At 53.8% G+C, this 19972-nt stretch overlaps 1 protein-coding gene across 1 annotated transcript in view; it reads left to right on the top strand.

Moving 5' to 3' along the window:
- The window catches only part of parp1 (poly (ADP-ribose) polymerase 1), a 75222-nt gene that overhangs the window by 42076 nt on the left and 13174 nt on the right, over positions 1–19972 (top strand). Inside the window, 5 exon segments of the mRNA XM_085997990.1 lie at positions 2460–2592; positions 4131–4326; positions 10780–10908; positions 11386–11469; positions 12968–13090. Of these exon segments, the coding sequence (XP_085854116.1) occupies positions 2460–2592; positions 4131–4326; positions 10780–10908; positions 11386–11469; positions 12968–13090 (665 nt within the window).

Raw genomic sequence — 19972 nt, 5'->3', positions numbered from 1 at the left:
CTCTATCCCCGTAGCCCTGCAAGTTTATTTCCTTCAAGTGCCGATCCAGTCTCCCCTTGAAAACATTGAGGGTGTCCACTTCCGTCGGCAGCGAGTTCCAGGTCATCACCACGCGCTGCGTAAAAAAGTTTTTCCTCACATCCCCCCTGTATCTCTTGCCCAAAACCTTAAATCTGTGTCCCCTAGTCCTTGTACCATCAACTAGTGGGAACAGCCTTTCCCCGTCTAGCCTATCCAAACCTGCCATAATCTTGTACGCCTCTATCAAATCACCCTTCAAACTCATTTGCTCTAATGAAAACAAATCCAGCTTCTCCAACCTGTCCCTGTAGCTAAGATCCCCCATCCCCGGAACCATTCTGGTAAATCTCCTCTGCACCCTCTCAAGGGCCTTCACATCCTTCCTAAAGTGTGGTGACCAGAACTGGACGCAATACTCCAGTTGTGACCTAACCAGTGTCGCGGGATCTTTTACATCCACTGAGAGCAGGCGGGGCCTCGGTTTAACATCTCATCCGAAAGATGGTACCTCTGACGGTGCAGCACTCCCACAGCACTGCACTGGAGTGTCGGCCTAGATTTTTGTGCTCCAGCCTCTAAAGTGGGACTTGAACCCACGACCTTTTGAATCTGAGGCAAGACCCTACCCACCGAGCCATGGCTGACACCGAGGGCAATTTAGGAACTTATAAAAAAAAATTGTCATTAATTCTCGTGATGTGGGCGTCGCTGGCAAGGCCGGCATCTATTGCCCATCCCGAGTTGCCCTCGAGAAGGTGGTGGGCCGCCGCCTTGCAATGCTGCGGCCCGTGTAGTGAAGGTGCGCTCTCGGTTCTGCCTTGCAGTGGTTTTGATCCAATTGGAGAGGTTTGCTAGACCTCTTCAGAGGGCACTTAACGAGTCTGAAAATACTCTTCAATTTCCTGCGGAGAATTGGTAAACGTGAACAGTATCGCCATGAAAGTCAGCCAGGTTTGATTCTCTTACAGGTTCCAGCAAGTCTGAAAAGAAGATGAAGCTGACGGTTAAAGGAGGAGGTGCGGTGGATCCTGACTCTGGTATGTTGGAGCCCGAGTACTATCACCAGCTGCAGATATCTACATAGAAAAGTAGGAATTTCTGGACGAAGGTCCATCCAGTTCGCCTTCTACCATCCTGGTAGTCGCACACTACAACGATAATGGAGTTGTTGACTAATATCAATCAATCGCTATCAATTATCCTACACCAGACATGAGGAGAGGGAAACCCCCAGTGGTGGAGAGCTTTGGGAACCAGAGGTCCAAAGTCACCTGTTGCTCCCGAGCACGCTGTACTCGCCACACGTCATGTCTCAAATTACTGAGAAAATCCTTTTGTTTTTTATTTCCCCATCTCCGCTCTCCCTCCTAAGACCTAAAATTGGGCTTTCCAAAGCTTGCACATGTGAAGGGCCACTAAACTGCCCATCACAAGGGTGGGAGGCCTCGACCCCAGCAGCTGCTCTCTAAACCTGTGGGGGGAAAAGTGGGTCCCCTATGCGGTCAAAAAACTGGCCAGGGCACCGGGGAGAGCTCATCTTTGCTCAAAAAATCACAACGGCACAGAAGGAGGCCATTCGGCCCAGCGAGTCCGTGCCAGCTCTCTGGAGCAATCCAGTCAGTCCCATTCCCCGCTCTATCCCCGTAGCCCTGCAAGTTTATTTCCCTCAAGTGCCTATCCAGTCTCCCCTTGAAAACATTGAGTGTCTCCGCTTCCACCACTTCAGTCGGCAGCGAGTTCCAGGTCATCACCACTCGCTGCGTAAAAAAGTTTTTCCTCCCATCCCCCCTGTATCTCTTGCCCAAAAACTTAAATCTGTGTCGCCTAGTCCTTGTACCATCAACTAGTGGGAACAGCCTTTCCCCGTCTAGCCTATCCAAACCTGCCATAATCTTGTACGCCTCTATCAAATCACCCTTCAAACTCATTTGCTCTAATGAAAACAAATCCAGCTTCTCCAACCTGTCCCTGTAGCTAAGATCCCCCATCCCCGGAACCATTCTGGTAAATCTCCTCTGCACCCTCTCAAGGGCCTTCACATCCTTCCTAAAGTGTGGTGACCAGAACTGGACGCAATACTCCAGTTGTGGCCTAACCAGTGTCGCGGGATCTTTTACATCCACTGAGAGAGCAGGTGGGGCCTCGGTTTAACGTCTCATCCGAAAGATGGCACCTCCGACTGTTGCAGCACTCCCTCAGCACTGCGCTGGAGTGTCAGCTAGATTATGTGCTCAAGCCCCTGGAGTGGGACTTGAACTCGCGGCCTTCTGACTCGGAGGCGAGAGCGCTACTGCACTGAGCCGCTGCTGACGCTGAAAGACGAAAGCAGGGATCAAGGCCGCTCGGGGACGTTAGAAGGCGTGGAACCAGCCCTGCAATGGGAGGGTCGCGGGTGAATTGCGCAAGGGAGGAACCCGAGTCTCGTTTACTCGTTTCAGGGTTGGAGGACTCTGCTCACGTCTTCGAGCAGAGCGGCAGAATTCTGAGCGCCACGCTGGGGTTGGTGGACATCACCCGCGGCACAAACTCCTACTACAAGCTGCAGCTCCTGGAGGACGACAACAAGAGGAGGTTGGTGGCGGGGTCCGGGTGTCTGCTCTGGCCCGCGTGGGGTGGCCCTCAAACCGAGGGCGGGGTGGGGGGTTATCGTGAACGAGGCCTCACCCGCCACCCTGGGGCCTCTGGGAGTTCGGAGCTGATTGTTCCTGCTGCCCCAGCCAAGCCCACTGTTGGAGAATGGAGAGGTTTTTAATCGAGGTCTTTACAAAGGAACCGGTTGAGAAATAGGATTGAGATGTTAATAGAAGGGGTTTGATCCACGTGGGTTTAGGCGAGGAGTGTGGTGGTCAAGGGGCAGTCTATGATTGAGATATCCCTGGCACAGACAGTACAAGGAGCAAACTCGACGGGGCAGCAAACCTCACCTCATTCCATATTCTTTGTATTATGGGATGTGGGCAGGGGCGGAGGAGGGAAGAAGAGAACGCTTTGTTTTTCTCTTCCCTCACTTTCCTAAAAAAGTTGTTGCTATGGGGTTGGTTCCATGGATGCTATACTCGCTCTCACTAAATTCCTCTTGTGGAGCATAAATGTGACACGGGCTGGTTGGAGGAACGGCCTGTTTCCATGAATTTCTATAAATGTACTCCTAACCCTGGCGTGGGAGTCGAGCGCCTCCATTTTTTTTCCCACTACTTTTAGGGGTGATGACAAAAATGGGTAAATCCTGTCTTACAATTCCCCCCCACTCACCAGCTCAGTGAGTTTTCCCAGTGAGTACTGAGCCAGATAGATCAGGAAGGTCCCACGTTTGACCCCCGCCCCAGTCCACGCTGAGATGGTTGATCTCGCTGCAGTTGGCCTCAGTGCCCCTTGTTCAGGGGAGGGGAATTCAGTCGGGGGAGTGCGGCTCCTGCTGAGTGACCCTTGCTGCGTTTGTGGAAATGGGGGTCACCCTAGGCCTTGATGACTCCCTCAGTCCAATAGCTCAGTGACCCCTGCTGCGTAGGGGCAAGTGTGGATTACAGCTACTTGAGGGGGCCGGGGGAGGGAGCCCTGCTAAAGCTCAACATCTGATCGGGGAAGGAGATTATTGGGTAGGTGATAAAATGGCCGCAGACGTGATGCTGGAGGCCTAGACCAAAGGGAGGTGCTGTTGGGTTTTCCTTCCTTTCCCTTTCCTGGTTCTGTTTCGTTGGCTCAAGAGTCTTCCAGCGCGGATTTTTTCTGGTTGCCGTGCAGACCCCTTGCCCGGGTGGCCGTTCTTCGCGCATTGGCCTCGATGCCGGCTGTTCGGCCGTGTCGAGGTCAGGCCAGCCCAGCCGATCCTGGCCTTGCCCGACACCCAGCTTTGGCGGGGGTGGGGGCAGGAGACCGGGGCACTCCGTGTCGTGGACTCGCACCTCACGGTCCAGTGCTCAACCTACCAGAGAACTTCCTGGTGGCGCGAGGAAGAGGAGCCGGGCCTGTGGGACTGGATCTCAGCAACACTTGTGGTAGGGGAATAAAATTGTATGGGGAAAGCGTGCCGGAGACGTGGGTGCTTCTTGTAATGACTGGGGCCGGTGCTGTGACAGGAAGTGACGCTCCGCTCCGCTCCACTCCCGCAGATACTGGGTGTTCCGGTCCTGGGGCCGAGTGGGCACCACCATCGGCGGCAACAAGCTGGAGAAGATGTCATCCAAAGAGGAAGCGGTTGATCACTTCCTGGGCCTTTATGAGGATAAGACGGGCAACGCCTGGCATTCCGAGGATTTCACCAAATACCCCAGCAGGTTCTACCCCCTGGAGATCGACTATGGCCAGGTGGGTTCCACTTCTCGCTCTGTACAGACCCCTGCTGAAAGTCTCATCCCAAAGGCGACTAACTGACCGAGATTGATTGCTATGATTAGTCAACAACTCCGTTATCAATGGCCCAGAAATTCGGCTCGGAGGCTTCCCGCGGGTGCAAGCCCCCGACCTGCACTTACCTTGCGCGCCGGCCGTTGAGCTGTGGGCCCGCGTGGGATTCCGATCCTGGGCCGCCTCCAACTGCCGGCGCGCAGTGCTTGCGTATCCCAGGGGCACCGTTAGTTCGAAGCGTCCCCTGGGATCACATGGGCCATGGAGAGCCAATGGTAGCAGGGAAATGCCCATTCATAAAATTGACAGGAAGAGCTGTCAAAACTATAAATACTATAAGCCCCAAAACATCACTAAAACTTCAAAGAATTTTTTTTTTTTAAATCACATTTTTAAAAGAACTATAAATTACTTAAAATAACTATTTTAAACAATTTAAATTTTTGAAAAAATTAATTACATTTTCTAACGGGGCTAAAAATAAACTTACTTTCTTTAAAGTATTTATAAAACTAATAAACCTGTGGAAAAAATGTTTTGATTTTAATTAATTCACCACTTACCTTGTTAAAAGCAGGCCTTGCGCCTGCTTTTTATAAGTGTAGCTCCTGGAGACTTATCCTCCCGGGAAAACCTGGAAAAAATACGGAAGTTCCAGGCGCACGCGCTGCCTCTCCGGCGTACGCGCTCAACCTCTGACCCCCTTCCTTTAAGGGAACGGAAGTTCCGGTTTCCCGCGCCTGCGCAGTGCATGCATGAAACCGGCACTTCCGTTGGGCCTACGGGTGAGTACCCAGCGCGTACTCACCCGTGGGGACCCGAAGTTCTGGGCCATGATATCACGCGACGACCGGGATGGTAGATGGCGAACTAGATGGATCTCAGTCTTTTTGCGTCTAGCAATTCCTATGATCCTACAGCCCTGCCTGAGATTAGTTAATCTTAAAATGATTCAGCACAGAAGGGGGCCATTCGACCCATCGTGCCTGTGCCGGCTCTTTGAAAGAGCTCTCCTAATTAATCCCACTCCCCTGCTCTTTCCCCACAGCCCTGCAAATTTCTCCTTTTCAAGTATTTATCCAATTCCCTTTTGAAAGTTACTATTGAATCAGCTTCCACCGCCCTTTCAGACAGTGCGTTCCGGATCACAACAACTCGCTGTGTTTATAAGAAAGAAAAAAAATGCTTCCTCATGTCGCCTCTGGTTCTTTTAAAAATGATGCTAAGTCTGTGTCCTCTGGTTACCGACCCTTCTGCCAGTGGAAACAGTTTCTCCTTATTTACTCTATCAAAACCCATTCTTGATTTTGAACACCTATCCAATCTCCCCCCCCTTAACCTTCTCTAGAACAACTCCACATAACTGAAGTTCCTGGTATCTGGTACCATCTCCCCTGCACCCTCTCCAAAGCCTTCCCTTCCTTCCTAAAATGTGGGGCCCAGAATTGAACACAATACAAAAGCAAAATACTGCGGATGCTGGAAATCTGAAATAAAAACAGAAAATGCTGGCAACACTCAGCAGGTCAGGCAGCATCTGTGGAGAGAGAAACAGAGTTAACGTTTCAGGTCGATGACCCTTCGTCAGATCTGATGAAAGGTCAGCGACCTGAAACGTTAACTTTATAATTGAACGCAGTACTCCAGCTGAGGCCTTGCTTTTGTACTCTAGGCCTCTATTAATGAAGCTGATGATCCCATGGCCTAGAAATTGGGTATCGCCCCGCTTGAGGCGTTCGAACTGGCGCAGCGCAAAGTTTATAGCCAGATGAAACTTATCGCCGCCTGGCGCGATATTGGGTTGCATCGCCCCCCAAAGGGGATTGAGGCGTGAAATCAGACGTTGCTCGGGCCTCCTAAGGCGCCAAACTTCCGGCGCTACCCAATATCAGCGCGGACGGGCGCAGCGTAGGTGATCTCAATTACCGATAACCACGAGACTTCCAGGCGCCGGCCGGCTCTTAAAGGGGTGGGTCAGTCAGCCTCAGCTTCCACACTCAACACCCTGTAGGCCTCAGAATCGGCGCTCTTCCTTCTCTGGTGCAAAAAACTTGGTCAGGATGGAGAAGGTGAGACAGAGAGCAGAGCGCTTCAGCACTGAGGCTTTGGAGGAGTTGGTGTCCACAGTGGAGCGCCGTCGAGATGTTCTGTATCCTGACAATGGCAGGCGGCCGAATCAAAAGGATTACCACCGAGCTTGGCGGGATGTTTCTCAGAGGGTCAACTCCAGCAGCATGGCGACCAGGAGCCCTGTTCAGTGCAGGAAGAAATTCAACGACCTCACTCGGGTCGTTGGGGTGAGTGTTGTTTATGCAAACTTCTGATTCCCTCCATCTGCACCTGACTTCGAGGACCCTGTTGCCATGATGCCCCAATGGCCATCTGTCAGCAAGCACCCATGGCCCTTTCTGGGCACACACATGGATATTTCACTCAAGGCCACATGTAAGGGCCCTTGCACCATGGGGGGCATGAGATGATCACTCAGGGCGTAATGTCCAAGCTGGCGACGATGCGAAAGGAGCAGCGTCGAACCGGTGGCGGACCTCCACAAGTGGTCACTCTCACGGATCTTGAGGAGAGAGTGCACCAGATTCTTGGAGGACGTCTTGGAGTGGTCCTGTTACCACTGCAGCTGCCGACCCCCTTCTCGACAGCGAGGATAAGGCTCTCACCTTTTTCAGCTGTCTCCTTCCACTTGGTCCCCCCGCCAGCATGCTTTCTCAGTGTGCAGCCATGTCAGAGCCTTGCCGCAATCTGGCATGCCTTGCTGCCAACCTGTCCTTTTGCTAAAGCCGCTCTTCCACCTCCCTGCTTTCAGATGCTGCATCACCAACTCGGGATCTGCGCCCTGAAGCTGCCAGTGCCTCCGGAGGCGAGGATCAGGAGGAAGCCGGAGCATCCGTTCCAACTTCAGGGGAGCGTACACATCTGCAGACTGGGGATAGTAGTTCCCTGGAGGGGAGAGGGGGGTGCTCTGCTGATGAGCCAGTTGCCGGAACAAGCGGCATGCAGCAACGCAAGGGGGGTAGGCAAGTTCGGCCACCGGCTTCCCGGAGGGCAAGGCAGGGAGTGATGACTGCTGCACAGAGTGCAGAGGAGGTGCGTAGCCTGGCTGAAATGAGCACTCGGGCACACTGAGCTGATGGCTGCAGTGGGGAGGATGCCTCAGTCGATAGAAACAGTGGCAAAGAGTGTGTTGGACTTTGGAGCAGCAATGGAGAGGACTGTCCAGGGCTTCGGGGCAACAATGGACAGGACTCTCCAGGGCTTCGGGGCAACAATGGACAGGACTCTCCAGGGCTTCGGGGCAACAATGGACAGGACTGTCCAGGGCTTCGGGGCAGCAATGGAGAGGACTGTCCAGGGCTTCGAGGCTGCTATGGAGAGGACTGTCCAGGGCTTCGGGGCAACAATGGACAGGACTGTCCAGGGCTTCGGGGCAGCAATGGAGAGGACTGTCCAGGGCTTCGAGGCTGCTATGGAGAGGACTGTCCAGGGCTTCGAGGCTGCTATGGAGAGGACTGTCCAGGGCTTCGAGGCTGCTATGGAGAGGACTGTCCAGGGCTTCGAGGCTGCTATGGAGAGGACTGTCCAGGGCTTCGAGGCTGCTATGGAGAGGACTGTCCAGGGCTTCGAGGCTGCTATGGAGAGGACTGTTCAGAGCCTCGGACAATCCCTGGAAAGGTCTGTCCAGGGCTTGTCCGAGGCAGTGGAACGGTCAGCTCCGGCCTTGTCAGAAGCAATGGAAAGAACTGTCCAGGGCTTCTCCGAAGCACTGGCACCTGCCACACAGGTCCTCACTGCTGCCACGCAGTCACTTGCTGGCCTCGTCCACACCCAGATTGAGGCAACGCAAACTCTCACTGCAGCCACCCTATCTGCATCAGCTAGGATCACCCCGGGCCCTTCCAGTACCATACAAGGCCAGGAATCAGTGGAGCAGGCGATTGTGGCGGTTGAGCCGAACCGGTCCCCTCAGAGAGCCAGTGTGTTGTCCGACCATGGTGCAGGTGTCCTCTCTCGGCAGGTGACCATTGCTCATGCCACCGCTGGTACGTCTGCAGTGTAGCTGCCACCACCTGCAGGGCACACTGCTTCCAGCCATGCTCAGATCAAGCAGCCTGCGTCCGCACCCTCCAAGACCAGAGGTCGGCCAGGCTGTCCCTCAGGGGCTTTGCGCTTCCAGACAGTCAGCAGGCGTCCCCCAGCCTTGACCCCGCCACTGGGGTTCAATTACGTAGGAGCAGCAGGGAGGGAACGGGCCGACCGCGAAAGAGAAGTCGTTCTCCATCAAGGGGCCAGCAGTAGAGGGAGGTGCAGAGACGTTTCTTTGGCCAAATTCAAGGACTCCCTCACCTGTTGTGATTGTTGGAAATGGTTTGTTTAGTTTTGCGGCTTTGCCGAAGAGTTAACTGTTATTTTGTTAGTTATGGTTTCTGTTGACATGACGTTGTTATGCTGGAAGGAAGGACTTTTGTGACAATAAAGAAAAGTTTTAATTTGCAATGGTACACGTAACTATTTACAGTCATGCTGGCCTTCAGAGCCTTTCAAATATCCGAAGTGCGCAGGACAAATGACACCCATCATTCCGCCAGAGGGGCCTGGAACCGAGTCCTGATGAGCCTCTGACGGATGGCCCTTCCACTTTCAGGAGTCCTCCCATCTTCCTCCTCCTCGTCCGCATGCTCGTCCTTCTCCTCCTCATCCACCTGCTCGTCCTCCTCCTCGGCCGCCTGCTCTGCTGGACCTTGAGGGACAGCTGGCATTGGCTGGGTGCGTCGAATCGCCAAGTTGTGGAGCATGCAACAGACGACGACGATGTGACCCACTTGCTCCAGTGAGTACTGCAGGGCTCCCCCCGAATGGTCGAGACAGCGGAAACGCTGTTTGAGCACACCAATAGTGTGCTCCACAATGTTCCTGGTCGCCTGATGGCTGCTGTTGTAAAGCTCTTCTGCTGGGGTGGCGACCAAACGGAGTGGTGTCATGAGCCATGGACAGAGAGGATAGCCCTTGTCCCCAAGAAGCCAGCCTCGTGGGCGAGCCGGCCCCTCAAAAAGGTCACAAACTGAGGTCTGCCGCAGGATGAAGGCATTGTGGCTGCTCCCTGGGAATCGGGCGTTGACTGCCATGATCATTTGGCGGTGGTCACAGACCAGCTGCACATTGAGGGAGTGGAACCCCTTGCGGTTGCGGAAGTCCTCAGGATTGAGCAATGGCGCCCGCAAAGCCATGTGTGCGCAATCAATCGCCCCCTGCACCATGAGGAAGTCCGCAATAGCAGCGAAGCCCTGCGCGCGCTGCTTCTCCGGGCTCCGAGGGAAGGTGATGAATTGACGCCTTCGTCTATAAAGGGCAGCTGTAACTTGCCGGATGCAACAATGGACTGCAAACTGAGAGATATTCGCAATGTCCCCAGTGGCTGACTGAAAGGATCCGGTGGCATAGAAATTTGAGGGCAAGTCACTTTAACGGACACCGACAGAGAGGTCCTGCACCATAGACGCGGCTGCAGATCCTGAGCAAGCAGGTGGCACAGCTCAGTTACAACCTCCTTCCCGAATCGGAGCCTTCGCACACACTGCTCCTCCGACATTGCAAGGTATGAGACCTGCTGCCTGAATACCCTCGCAGCGTACCCTCGGATTGGCCGACCTCCATTGCCCCTCCTCCTTCTGGCCAATCCCGGCCCCCTCTCCCGCCGTCTCTGCCCCTTCACAGTGTCCGGCCATGAGGACGTTGCCATCCAAAGCAGCTCCCATTCCGATGCCAGTCGGTCAAACCGCTGTTAGGTGTAGCGCTCCAACTGCTCCGGACAGGTTTGAAGGTCCCAAGTATTCTAAGGCTAAATTCCAAAAAATCTGCTCCACAGTAGCTCACCAACTCTCTCCAGCAACGATCACAATGAACAGGCCAAGTGGCTGCAGCTTTTATACTAGAGCTGTCCCCTTTAAATAGCGCCCCCCGTCTACGAGAAGGGCCTGGTAACGTTCCATCGAACTGTCACTAACCGCTAGGCGCGAAGGTTCCGGGCGCCACCGAATATCCGGTCCGGGGTGCCAAAAAGGCGTCGCACACTGAAATGACGTCATGATCTGCCTGCGCCCACGGGCGCGCGCAAAGAGTTAGCGCCGGCACTAAAAGAATACTCAATATGGGAGGTGGCGCTGTATTCACTGCGCCCGCCCGAACATTGGGTAACGCCCCAATTCTCGGGCTCTTTAGGCGCTAATCGCTGGCGCTACCAACCGAATTTCTAGGCCCATATTCTTTATTAAAATCCTTCTCCACTTGTCCTGCTACATTTAAAGATTTGTGTACGTACACCCCCAGGTCTCTGGGTCATCGCTCCTCTGATAATGCACCTTCAGTGACTGATGTTTCTCCTCTCGATCCCTCTCCCCAAAGGATGAGGAAGCTGTGAAGAAGCTGACTGCCAGCACTGGCTCCAAATCCAAGCTGGAAAAGGCCGTGCAGGACCTCATCAAGACCATCTTCGACGTGGAGAGCATGAAGAAAGCCATGGTGGAGTTTGAGGTACGTGGGCAGAAGTCAAACGCGGGGCGAGGAAAACGGAGTCGCGGACTGTCACATTCTTTAATAAATGGGAAGTGTTGGGGTGGGAGGGGGCGGAAACTGGAACCTTTTACAAGGATGTCCTGCGATTTGACAAGATATTAGAAATAAAAGTGCTTCATGCAGATAAAAAATATATTTGGGGCTGTAAACCTCAATAGTTGCTCCGCTGCTGATCCTCGGGTTAATTAGAGGAGTTACTCGATATTTTCTGTCGTTGGGGAAGTCGCTCTGTCGATTCAAAATGGTGGACTTTCTTGCGTTTTTAAAAATCTTTTGGCGCAAAACTTGCGTGTAGAAAAGTGTGACACCTGAGGTGTGACGGACGCATCTCAAAATATATACGTACATGGTTGTAGCGGCAGGACCGTAACTCTTGTCTCTCTGGGTCCATCTGGCATTTAGTGCCATCACTTGTTATGTTTTCTTTTCCAACAGATTGATCTTCAGAAGATGCCCCTGGGCAAACTGAGCAAGAGGCAGATCCAGAGTGCGTACTCCATCCTTAATGAGGTTCAGCAGGTGAGGCTGCCGTTCTCTTTCCCTACGGTAGCCTAGTGGTTATGGTACTGGGCTAGCAATCCAGAGGTTGCGAGTTCAAATCCCACCACGGTGCACTGTGAAAGTAAAATCCCCAAAAATCTGATTAGTTTGTGGACTGGCACCAAAGTAGAAATTGTCCGTGGGAAGCCAGTGCGCTTCCTTGGTCTGTGTGGCTCAGTACCACCCCGGGCAGTGCACCTCCCTGGTCTGTGTGGCTCAGTACCACCCCGGGCAGTGCTCCTCCCTGGTCTGTGTGGCTCCGTACCACACCGGGCAGTGCACCTCCCTGGTCTGTGTGGCTCCGTACCACACCGGGCAGTGCTCCTCCCTGGTCTGTGTGGCTCCGTACCACCCCGGGCAGTGCTCCTCCCTGGTCTGTGTGGCTCCGTACCACACTGGGCAGTGCACCTCCCTGGTCTGTGTGGCTCCGTACCACACCGGGCAGTGCTCCTCCCTGGTCTGTGTGGCTCCGTACCACACCGGGCAGTGCTCCTCCCTGGTCTGTGTGGCTCCGTACCACACCGGGCAGTGCTCCTCCCTGGTCTGTGCGCCTCAGTACCACACCGGGCAGTGCTCCTCCCTGGTCTGTGTGGCTCCGTACCACACCGGGCAGTGCTCCTCCCTGGTCTGTGTGGCTCAGTACCACCCCGGGCAGTGCTCCTCCCTGGTCTGTGTGGCTCAGTACCACACCGGGCAGTGCTCCTCCCTGGTCTGTGTGGCTCCGTACCACACCGGGCAGTGCTCCTCCCTGGTCTGTGTGGCTCAGTACCACACCGGGCAGTGCTCCTCCCTGGTCTGTGTGGCTCCGTACCACCCCGGGCAGTGCTCCTCCCTGGTCTGTGTGGCTCAGTACCACACCGGGCAGTGCACCTCCCTGGTCTGTGTGGCTCCGTACCACACCGGGCAGTGCTCCTCCCTGGTCTGTGCGCCTCAGTACCACACCGGGCAGTGCTCCTCCCTGGTCTGTGTGGCTCCGTACCACACCGGGCAGTGCACCTCCCTGGTCTGTGTGGCTCAGTACCACACTGGGCAGTGCACCTCCCTGGTCTGTGTGGCTCAGTACCACACCGGGCAGTGCACCTCCCTGGTCTGTGTGGCTCAGAATCGCACCGGGCAGTGCACCTCCCTGGTCTGTGCGCCTCAGAATCGCACCGGGAAGTGTATTCACCCACTGAGCCATGAGGAGAGCCGAGGTTTCCCCACATAAGTGCACCGTCGCTACGAGGACTGCAGCTGTTCCAGGAGAAGGCCCTCACCACCTCGGGTCAACTAGGAACGGTCAATAAAGGCCGGCCTTGCCAGCAGCGCCCACATCTCCAGACCAAATAAAATATAAAAACGGGCATTTAATCCTTTTCAGTACTTTTTAAACATTTAATTGAATGAACAAATTTTGATGAGGAAGACGAATTTAGCGGAGCGCTCCTTTCAGTGGAAGATGTGTGAAAGACAAACGCTTGTCATTTGTTGTGTTAAGGTTGTTGCTAACAGTGGGATGGAATCTCAGATACTGGACTTGTCCAATCGCTTCTACACGCTCATACCACATGACTTTGGAATGAAGAAACCGCCACTCTTGAATAATGAAGAATATATCCAGGTAACCATGGCGATTAATAGAGGTTTTCAAAATGTTGAGGGGTTTTGATTGGAGGAGTGATATACCTATCAATTCGTCCAATAAAAAGCGACGAGTTAGGAACGTAACTAAAGGTTTTTATTGACTAAATAACAGAGCCCACCCTCGTGGGTGATCGGGTCCAACAAGGAGGAATACCAGCCAGTCGACTACCTTTATACCTGGGCAGGTAGGTGGAGCCATGGGCGGAGTCGGAGGTGGTCAGCCCAGGTATAACAGCGCGACAAGAGGCGACCTCGTATCGTGATACAACAGTGATAATGGTGATAACAATACAACAGTGATAACTATAGTGTAACGATAAAAGTGGTTTACCACATTCACCCCTTGTTTAGATTTGAGTCCGGCGGGGTGAAGTGTACTACCAGTTCTGGTATGTCAGTCTGTCCGGAGGCCTCGTAAGCCTCTCCGATCGTCGCAGCGGCGGTGCTGCATTATCCGGTGTTAGTGCTGGTGTCTGCGTGGTCGGCGAAGGCTCGTGGGGTTCCGGCATGCCGTCTACCTGGGCTGGAATTGGGGGGGTGGTGGGGGGGGGGTAAAGGTGGTGTCTCCGGAGTGCCCGAGGGTGCGAGGTCTCGTAAGGAGACAGTGTCCTCCCGCCCGTCTGGGTAAGCCACGTAGGCGTACTGGGGGTTGGCGTGCAGGAGGTTCACCCTTTCGACCAGGGGGTCTGTTTTATGGGCCCTCACGTGCTTTCGCAGCAAGACGGGCCCCGGAGAGGTCAGCCAGGTTGGTAGAGTGGTTCCCGTAGTCGACTTCCTGGGGAAAACAAACATTCGTTCATGGGGGGTGGCGTTAACAGCAGTGCAAAGTAGTGACCGGATGGAGTGCAGCGCTGTCGGGAGGACTTCCTGCCAGCGGGAGGTTGGGAGGCCCTTAGACTTTAAGGCTAAGAGGACGGCCTTCCATACCGTCGCGTTCTCTCTTTCCACCTGGCCGTTCCCTTGGGGGTTGTAGCTGGTGGTCCTACTTGCTGCAATACCTCTCGCTAGTAGGAACTGACGGAGTTCCTCGCTCATGAAAGAGGAGCCCCGGTCACTATGTATATAGTTTGGGAACCCGAACAAGGCGAAGAGGTCGTTCAGGCATTTAATGACCGTGGTACTGGTCATGTCTGGGCAGGGGAAGGCAAAGGGGAAACGGGAGTACTCATCAACAATGTTGAGGAAGTACACATTACGGTCAGAGGACGGGAGGGGCCCCTTAAAGTCGATGCTCAGGCGCTCGAAGGGGCGGGTGGCCTTGATCAGGCTTGCTCTGTCCGGCCTAAAGAAGTGCGGTTTGCACTCGGCGCAGGTCTGGCAGTTCCTGGTTATGGTCCTGACCTCCTCGATGGAGTAGGGCAGGTTGCGGGCCTTAATGAAGTGGTAAAGTCTGGTGACCCCGGGGTGGCAGAGGTCGTTGTGGAGGGTCTGAAGTCTATCACTTTGCGCGCTGGCGCATGTAATTCGTGACAGAGCATCGGGGGGTTCGTTCAGCTTACCTGGCCGGTACAAGATATCATAATCGTAGGTGGAGAGCTCGATTCTCCACCTCAAGATCTTGTCATTCTTGATTTTGCCCCTCAGCTTGTTATTAAACATAAAAGCGACCGAACGTTGGTCGGTAAGGAGGGTAAATCGTTTGCCTGCCAGGTAGTGCCTCCAGCGTCGTACCGCCTCCACAATCGCCTGGGCCTCCTTCTCGACCGACGAGTGTCGGATCTCAGGGCCCTGTAGGGTCCTTGAGAAGAAGGCCACCGGTCTCCCCTCCTGGTTAAGGGTGGCGGCTAGGGCGAAGTCGGATGCATCGCTCTCGACTTGGAAGGGGATGGACTCATCCACTGCGTGCATAGTGGCCTTGGCAATGTCTCCCTTAATGAGGGAGAAGGCTGCGCACGCTTCCTCCGTAAGGGGGAAGGATGTGGACTTCATGAGGGGTCTGGCTTTGTCCGCATAATTGGGCATAGTAGGCGAAGAGCCCCAGGGTTCTCTTAAGTGCCTTAGGGCAGTGGGGGAGGGGTAGCTCCATGAGGGGGCGCATTCTTTCGGGGTCGGGGCCGATGAGTCCGTTCTCTACTACACAGCCAAGGATGGCAAGGCGCGAGGTGTTAAACACACATTTCTCCTTATTGTAGGTGAGGTTCAGCCGTTGGGCTGTACGGAGGAATTTCTCCAGATTCACGTCGTGGTCCTGCCGGTCGCGGCCGCAGATGGTGACGTTATCTAGATAGGGGAATGTGGCCTGCAGTCCGTTCTGGTCAACCATCCGGTCCATCTCCCTTTGGAAGACCGAGACCCCGTTGGTGACACCGAAGGGGACCCTAAGGAAGTGGTATAGGCGCCCATTCGCCTCGAAGGCGGTGTACTGGCGGTCCTCGGGGTGGATAGGGAGTTGGTGGTAGGCCGACTTAAGGTCGATGGTCGAGAATACGCGGTATTGTGCAATCTGATTGACCATGTCAGATATGCGGGGAAGGGGGTATGCGTCCAGCTGGGTGTATCTGTTTATGGTCTGGCTGTAGTCGATGACCAGGCGATTTTTATCGCCGGTCTTAACGACCACGACCTGGGCACGCCAGGGGCTGTTGCTCCCCTCGATGATGCCCTCCTTCAGGAGACGCTGCACCTCAGAGCTAATGAAAGCTCTGTCCCCAGCGCTGTACCGCCTGCTCTTGGTAGCGACGGGTTTGCAGTCGGGGGTGAGGTTAGCGAACAGGGAAGGTGGCGGCACCTTGAGGGTGGATAGGCTGCAGGTGTTACGCGGTGGGCGGTTTAACCTTCGCTGGTTGTCGACTGTGAGTGGGGGGAGGGGTCCACCGTATGCTAGGGTTACACTTTGGAGGTGGGATTGGAAGTCCAGCCCTAGTAGGACGGCAGCGCAGAGCTGGGGGAGGACGAGGAGTTTAAAGTTTTTATACTCTGTACCCTTAACCGACAAGGTCACAGCACAGTAGCCGCTAATGTCCGTGGCGTGGGACCTCGATGCCATCGAGATTCGGTTGCGCGTTGGCAGGACAGGGAGGGAGTAGTGGCTCACCGTGTCTGGGTGGATGAAGCTCTCCGTGCTTCCGCTGTCGAACAGGCAGGTCGTGGCGTGGCCGTTTACTTTGATGTCCATCATCGACTTGGACAGGTGGTGTGGGCGGGCTTGATCCAGAGTGACGGAGGCTAGCGTGTAGGTAAGCGAGTCGTTGTCGTCTGCGGGCGAGGCGGTCGTCGGGCCCGGTGGCAGTCGGGCGTGGTGGGTAAAATGGCGTCTCCCACGAGGTAGGACAAAATGGTGGAGAAGATGGCTGCCCCCATAACTCACATGAGGCACTATTGGGGTCGGTTGCCTTGATCAAAGATGGCCGCCCCCATGACTCACGTGTGGGGATACTGGCCTCAGTTGCCGTGAAAGAAGATGGCCGCCCCCACAGTTCGCACGAGGCACTGCTGGCCTCTGAAGATCCGCTCCTGCAGGCCTTAGAGAAATGGCCTTTCTTCCTGCAGGTTGTGCAGGTAGAGTTCCTGGCTGGGCAGCGCGACCTCGGGTGCTTCTCCTGGCCGCAAAAGAAGCAGCCGGCGGCCCGATCGCGGGTGCCCGATGTCGGAGCCGGTACCGGGGGTGGCGGGCCCGGTCGGGTCCGGGACGCCGACGCTGAGGTAGGTCCCGGGGGCGGCGCTGCGAAGGGTATTGCGGTAGGGGTCGGGCCCGAGTCCCAGGGTCGCGAGCAGTACCTGGAAAACGCCTCCTGGTCCTGATGGGCCACCTCCAGGGAGAGAGCGAGGGCTTCAGCTTTGTCCAGGTCGAGGTCTTTAGCTTCAAGCAGTCTTTGCCGTGAGTAGTCGGACCGTAGGCCTTTCACAAAGGCATCGCGGATATTATCTTCCGTATTTTCAACAGCCGTCACCGCTTTAAAGTCACAGTTCCTGCTGAGTGCTCTTAGCGCCCGTAAAAATTCAGCTACAGACTCTCCTGGCTGTTGCGGGCGGGATCTTAGGAGGTGCCTGGTGTACATGTAATTTACCGGGCTGCGGTACTGCTGTTTCAGTAGGTTGATAGCGGCCTCGTACGTAGTCGTGTCCTGTATGAGTGCGTATACTCTCGGGCTCGCTTGGGCGTTCAGAAGTCTTAGTTTGGATCTCTGCGGGGCGCCGGATTCTTCCAGGTAGGATTCGAAGCAGTCCAGCCAGTGTTTGAAGTTGAGGGCTGCGTTTGCTGCCTGTGGGTTTAGATCCAGGTACGGTGGTTTGAGGGCTTGCAGCCAAGCCGGCTGGTGTGGCTGTGCTTCTGGGAGGGCTTCTGGCTGGCCAGTAGTAGACATCTTTAAAATTTAGTCAATAAAATTGATATACCTATCAATTCGTCCAATAAAAAGCGACGAGTTAGGAACGTAACTAAAGGTTTTTATTGACTAAATAACAGAGCCCACCCTCGTGGGTGATCGGGTCCAACAAGGAGGAATACCAGCCAGTCGACTACCTTTATACCTGGGCAGGTAGGTGGAGCCATGGGCGGAGTCGGAGGTGGTCAGCCCAGGTATAACAGCGCGACAAGAGGCGACCTCGTATCGTGATACAACAGTGATAATGGTGATAACAATACAACAGTGATAACTATAGTGTAACGATAAAAGTGGTTTACCACAAGGAGATCGGGCGAAACTGTTTCCACTGGCAGGAGGGTCGGTAACCAGAGGACACAGATTTAAGATAATTGGCAAAAGAACCAGGGGGGAGATGAGGATTTTTTTGCGCAGTGCGTTGTTGTGATCTGGAATGCACTGCCTGGAAGGGTGGTGGAAGCAGATTCAATAATGTGGGAATCAAGAACAACAACAACTTGTACTTATATAGCGCCTTTAAAGTAGTAAAATGACCCAAGGCGCTTCACGGGAGCGTTATCAAACAAAACTTGGCACTGAGCCACATAAGGAGATATTAGGGCAGATGACCAAAAGCTTGGTCAAAGAGGCTCCCAGTTAACCAATGCTTCAATTAAAAAATTCTCATCCTTGTTTTCAAATCTACCCCATGGCCTCGCCGTGTCCTATCTCTGTAATCTCCTTCAGCCCCACAACCCCCCCGAGATAAGGAGCGTCTTATAGGAGGGAAGAGAGGTAGAGGGAGGGAATTCCAGAGCTTAGATCTTTGGCAGCTGAAGGCATGGCCACCAATGGTGGGGCGATTGAAATCGGGGATGCTCAAGAGGCCAGAATTAGAGGAGCGCAGATATCTCTGGGTGGGTGTTGTGAGGCTGAAGGAGATTACAGAGATAGGGCGGGGCGAGGCCATGGAGTAGATTTGAAAACAAGGATGAGAATTTTGAAATCGAGGCGTTGCTTAACCGGGAGCCAGTATAGGTCGGTGAGCACAGGGGAGATGGGCGAACGGGACTTGGTGCGAGTTAGGAGTTTTGGATGACCTCAAGGTTACGGAGGGTAGAACGTGAGAGGCCAGCCAGGAGTATGTTGGAATAATCCAGTCTAGAGGTAACAAAGACATGGAGTGAGGGTTTCAACAGCGGATGAGCTGGGCGGAGTTGAGCGATGTTCCAGAGGTGGAAATAGGCAGTCTTATGGACGGCTTGGATATGTGGTCGGAAGCTCATCTCGGGGTCAGGTAAGACACCAAGGTTGCAAACCGTCTGGTTCAGCCTCCGAGACTGTTGACAGGGAAAGGAACAGAGTCAGCGGCGGAGAACAAGGACAATGACTTCAGTCTACCCAATATTTATTTGGAGGAAATTTCTGCTCATCCAGAACTGGATGTCGGACAAGCAGTCTGACAGTTTGGATACAGCCCTAACCCCTTATCCCTTGACACCCAGCTCGAGCCTGCTCTGCCATTTGATATGATCATGGCTGATCATCCACCTTGGCTCCACTTTCCCGCCCTAAGAGAGGTGGTGGTGAGGTAGAGCTGGGTGTTAAGGGGTTAGGGCGGGAAAGTGGAGTTGAGGTCAATGATCAGCCATGATCATATTGAATGGCAGAGCAGGCTCGAGAGGCCGTATGGCCTACTCCTGCTCCTATTTCTTATATTTCAAAAAGGAATTGGATAAATACTTGAAGGGGAAATATTTGCAGAGCTATGGGGAAAGAAAAAGGTAGAAGCAATGGAAGGGGTGAAAATTGATAGACAGGATGCACTAGAAAGGCTGGGTATGCTAAGAGTGAACAAGTCGCCTGGTCCAGATGGCTTGCATCCCAGATTGCTAAGGGAATTGGGGGAGGAGATAGTGGAAGGGCTTGCCATAATTTTCCAATCTTCTCCAGATGCGGGGAAGGTGCCGGAGGATTGGAAAGTGGCAAATGTGAGACCATTGTTCAAGAAAGGGTGTAAGGACAATCCCAGTAACTACAGGCCGGTCAGTTTAACATCAGTGGTGGGTAAAATTTTAGAAACAATAATCAAGGAAAAAATTAACAGGCACTTGGAGAGGTTTAAGCTAATTAAGAAGAGCCAACATGGATTAGTAAAAGGCAGATCGTGTTTGATTAATCTAATTGAATTTTTTGATGAAGTAACAGGGAGGATTGATGAAGGGAGTGCAATGGATGTTGTCTACATGGATTTTCGGAAGGCATTTGACAAAGTACCACACAGAAGACTGGTTAACAAAATTGAGGCTCATGGAATAGGTGGGTCAGTGGCAGCTTGGATAAGGAATTGGCTTAAGGATAGAAAACAGCGAGTTGTGGTAAATGGCTGTTTTTCAGACTGGAGAATGTTAGACAGTGGTGTTCCCCAAGGGTCAGTGCTGGGGCCACTGCTTTTTTTGATGCATATAACCTGGATATTGGAATACAGAATAGAATTTCTAAATTTGCCGATGACAGCAAACTTGGGGGTGTGGCAAACAGTGAGGATGATACCA

Source organism: Somniosus microcephalus, chromosome 9 (genome assembly GCF_052327205.1).
Source record: "Somniosus microcephalus isolate GS21.2 chromosome 9, FLI_Smic_1.0, whole genome shotgun sequence".
Classification (NCBI taxonomy): domain Eukaryota; kingdom Metazoa; phylum Chordata; class Chondrichthyes; order Squaliformes; family Somniosidae; genus Somniosus; species Somniosus microcephalus.
The sequence above is the reverse complement of the archived record's forward strand: the minus strand, read 5'-3'. Positions and strand labels throughout refer to the sequence as shown.